The sequence below is a fragment of the Haliotis rufescens genome, unplaced genomic scaffold (genome assembly GCF_023055435.1).
Source record: "Haliotis rufescens isolate VD_foot unplaced genomic scaffold, xgHalRufe1.0.p SCAF_12, whole genome shotgun sequence".
NCBI classification, from domain to species: domain Eukaryota; kingdom Metazoa; phylum Mollusca; class Gastropoda; order Lepetellida; family Haliotidae; genus Haliotis; species Haliotis rufescens.
Genome location: NW_025963802.1, coordinates 16,967,217 through 16,971,665, shown reverse-complemented (window position 1 = coordinate 16,971,665; position 4,449 = coordinate 16,967,217). Strand labels below are relative to the sequence as shown.

The window sequence follows — 4,449 nt, the reverse complement described above, 5'->3', positions numbered from 1 at the left end:
CGATGCTGATTCGATAACAGTTGCCTATGTCTGGCCGATGGCGGGCCAGATAACTATTTACGACGTTGGGCCGATGTCGATCCGATTAGCAAAACTTCATCGGCCCGACGATGTTTGCCGACGCTGGGCCAATGCTGGGCCGGTGCATTGCCGATGCAGGGCTGATGACGTTTGCCGACGTTGGGCCGATGAGCAAAACTTCATCGGCCCGATGCAGTTTGCCGACGTTGGGCCGAAGGTGTAGCCAACGTTGGGCGGATGCAGGGCCGATGATGGCATGCTACCTGGGCTGTTGGCGGTAGAATCGGTGAAGACACAGAGAGCGGAGAAGACACAGAGAGTGGAGAAGACACAGAGAGCAGACAAGACGTAGAGCGTGGAGAAGACACAGAGAGCGGAGAAGACGCAGAGCGTGGAGACGACGGAGTGCGTGGAGAAGATGCAGTGCGTGGAGAAGATGCAGCGAGTGGAGAAGACGCAGTGCGTGGAGAAGAGACGGAGAGCGGAGAAGACGCAGAGAGCGGAGAAGACGCAGAGTGTGGAGAAGACACAGAGAGTGGAGAAGACGCAGAGCGTGGAGAAGACGCAGTGCGTGGAGAAGATGCAGTGCGTGGAGAAGATGCAGAGAGTGGAGAAGACGCAGAGAGTGGAGAAGACGCAGAGCGTGGAGAAGATGCAGAGAGTTGAGAAGACGCAGAGTGTGGAGAAGACACAGAGAGCGGAGAAGACGCAGTGCGTTGAGAAGATGCAGTGCGTGGAGAAGATGCAGAGAGTGGAGAAGACGCAGAGAGTGGAGAAGACGCAGAGAGTGGAGAAGATGCAGAGAGTGGAGAAGACGCAGTGCGTGGAGAAGATGCAGTGCGTGGAGAAGATGCAGAGAGTGGTGACGACGCAGAGAGCGGAGAAGACGCAGAGAGTGGAGAAGACGCAGAGCGTGGAGAAGACACAGAGAGTGGAGAAGATGCAGAGGGTGGGGGAAGACGCAGAGAGCGGAGAAGACGCAGATAGTGGCGAAGACGCAGAGCGTGGAGAAGATGCAGAGAGTGGAGAAGATGCAGAGCGTGGAGAAGATGCAGAGAGTAGAGAAGATGCAGAAAGTGGAGAAGATGCAGAGAGTAGAGAAGATGCAGAGAGTGGAGAAGACGCAGAGCGTGGAGAAGACACAGAGAGTGGAGAAGATGCAGAGAGTGGTGAAGACGCAGAGAGCGGAGAAGACGCAGAGAGTGGAGAAGACGCAGAGCGTGGAGAAGATGCAGAGAGTAGAAAAGATGCAGAGAGTGGTGAAGACGCAGAGCGTGGAGAAGACACAGAGAGTGGAGAAGATGCAGAGAGTGGTGAAGACGCAGAGAGCGGAGAAGACGCAGAGAGTGGAGAAGACGCAGAGCGTGGAGAAGATGCAGAGAGTAGAGAAGACACAGAGCGTGGAGAAGATGCAGAGAGTAGAGAAGACGCAGATAGTGGCGAAGACGCAGAGCGTGGAGAAGATGCAGAGAGTGGAGAAGATGCAGAGCGTGGAGAAGATGCAGAGAGTAGAGAAGATGCAGAGAGTGGAGAAGATGCAGAGAGTAGAGAAGATGCAGAGAGTGGAGAAGACGCAGAGCGTGGTGAAGACGCAGAGAGTGGAGAAGAGGCAGAGAGTGGAGAAAACGCAGAGCGTGGAGAAGACACAGAGAGTGGAGAAGATGCAAAGAGTAGAGAAGATGCAGAGAGTGGAGAAGATGCAGAGAGTAGAGAAAACACAGAGCGTGGAGAGGAGGCAGAGAAGACGCAGTGTGTGGCGAAGACACAGAGAGTGGTGAAGACACAGGGAGTGGAGGAGACACAGAGAGTGGTGAAGACACAGAGAGTGATGAAGACACAGCGGAGAATACACAGAGAGTGGAGAAGACACAGGGAGTGGAGGAGACACAGAGAGTGGTGAAGACACAGAGTGTGATGAAGACACAGCGGAGAATACACAGAGAGTGGAGAAGACACAGAGAGTGGTGAAGACACAGCGGAGAATACACAGAGAGTGGAGAAGACACAGGGAGTGGAGGAGACACAGAGAGTGGTGAAGACAGAGAGTGTGATGAAGACACAGCGGAGAATACACAGAGAGTGGAGAAGACACAGAGAGTGGTGAAGACGCAGAGAGTGGTGAAGACACAGAGAGTGGAGGAGACACAGAGAGTGGAAGAGACACAGAAGACGCAGAGGGTGGCGAAGACACAGAGAGTGGAGAAGACACAGAGAGCGGAGGAGACGCAGAGAGTGGAGAAGACGCAGAAGACGCAGAGGGTGGCGAAGACACAGAGAATGATGAAGACACAGCGGAGAATACACAGAGAGTGGAGAAGACGCAGAAGACGCAGAGGGTGGCGAAGACACAGAGAATGATGAAGACACAGCGGAGAATACACAGAGAGTGGGGAAGACGCAGAAGACACAGAGAGTGGAGAAGACACAGAGAGTGGAGAAGACACAGAGAGCGGAGGAGACGCAGAGAGTTGAGACGAGAGAGTGTGAGGAGAAGACGCAGAGATCTGAGAAGGCATTCTAATAATTAGATGTTCTTGATACAACATGTAGAGATGGTATGCTAATTATTCTACAATGACATGGAGGAATGCATAGTTCTTATTGGTTTAAAAGAGGTATCATTGTTTCTACTGATATCTATTTAAATTAAGCCTCTTCGCACAAAAGACGTGCGTATGTGAAAACATCGATTTATCGACAGCCTACGCATCGATGCATACAACAATGACCACCGGTAACATATTAAAATATTGTATAAGTTCGATATCAGTTAAACAGCTTATCAAACTTGAACACACACAATTCAGTAAAACACACACAATTAAGTAAAACACACACATTTAAGTAAAACTCACACTAACCACTGTGCCAGGGCCACATAATCATCGGTCTCACCAGTAAGCAGTCTCTCTGTCGTCGTCCTGCAGGTAAGATAAGCCAGGTCGACGTTCAGGATGGAGAGATAGTCATTCCTAATATGTATTATCGCTAAGGGATTATTTCAAAACACCTGCTTCATGAGTACAACGTCAAAATAACAAAACTCCGGTTTGTTTTTAAAAAGATAAATATATACATCCGTTCAGCATTTTTGACACTACGTCTAAACCCTGCCACCGCTATAATGGGAGATTTCAGGCTGATTTCCAAGAAATTACTTGTCGCGCGGATTTCCGTGTGGTGCCGCTTTCTAATCTACAACAGGTTACGATTAAATTGAACATATATCTTTGGGGGTTACCTGGCAACTCTTTGTAAAAAACAACAACTGTATACGATATGACATGAAGATATGGTATACTTATGATGAGATGTTTTTTGAATACAATATGAAGAGATGGTATACTTATGATGAGATGTGTTTGAATACAATATGAAGAGATGGTATACTTATGATGAGATGTTCTTGATAGAAGATGAAGATGTGGTATACTTATGATTATGATCCGATGTTCTTGATACAGCATGAAGAGATGGTATACTTATGATGAGATGTTCTTGATACAACATGAAGTGATGGTATACTTAGGATGAGATGTTCTTGATACAACATGAAGTGATGGTATACTTATGATGAGATGTTCTTGATAGAAGATGAAGATTATGTATACTTATGATGAGATGTTCTTGATAGAACATGAAGTGATGGTATTCTTATGATGAGATGTTCTTGATAGAAGATGAAGATTATGTATACTTATGATGAGATGTTCTTGATACAACATGAAGAGATGGTATACGTATGATGAGATGTTCTTGATACAACATGAAGAGATGGTATACTTATGATGAGGTGTTCTTGATACAACATGAAGAGATGGTATACTTATGATGAGATGTTCTTGATGCAACATGAAGAGATGGTATACTTATGATGAGATGTTCTTGATGCAACATGAAGAGATGGTATACTAATGATGAGATGTTCTTACCATTATACTCGAACGTGTGATATGGTGACACGGTGACTTATAAAATCAACATTAATATATAACAATGTATATTGTGAGTTTACCATTATACTCGAACGTGTGATGTGGTGACATGGTGACTTATAAAATCAACATTAATACATAACAATGTATATTGTGAGTTTACCATTATACTCGAACGTGTGATATGGTGACATGGTGACTTATAAAATCAACATTAATACATAACAATGTATATTGTGAGTTTACCATTATACTCGAACGTGTGATGTGGTGACATGGTGACTTATAAAATCAACATTAATACATAACAATGTATATTGTGAGTTTACCATTATACTCGAACGTGTGATATGGTGACATGGTGACTTATAAAATCAACATTAATGCATAACAATGTATATTGTGAGTTTACCATTATACTCGAACGTGTGATGTGGTGACATGGTGACTTATAAAATCAACATTAATACATAACAATGTATATTGTGAGTTT

At 45.4% G+C, this 4,449-nt stretch overlaps 1 protein-coding gene across 1 annotated transcript; it reads left to right on the top strand.

Moving 5' to 3' along the window:
• The first annotated feature begins 439 nt into the window (after positions 1–439).
• LOC125378406 (spore wall protein 2-like) lies at positions 440–2,549 on the top strand. Its single transcript, XM_048393884.1, has 2 exons — positions 440–1,917; positions 2,084–2,549. The coding sequence occupies exons 1-2, from the start codon at positions 440–442 to the stop codon at positions 2,547–2,549; spliced, it is 1,944 nt and encodes a 647-aa protein (XP_048249841.1).
• The last annotated feature ends 1,900 nt before the right edge of the window (positions 2,550–4,449 follow it).

Coding starts and splice junctions, on each gene's coding strand:
- LOC125378406 (XM_048393884.1), top strand. CDS start 440: ATGCAGTGCGTGGAGAAGATGCAGCGAGTGGAGAAGACGCAGTGCGTG. Junction 1,918..2,083: donor TGGAGGAGACACAGAGAGTG/GTGAAGACACAG, acceptor ATGAAGACACAG/CGGAGAATACACAGAGAGTG.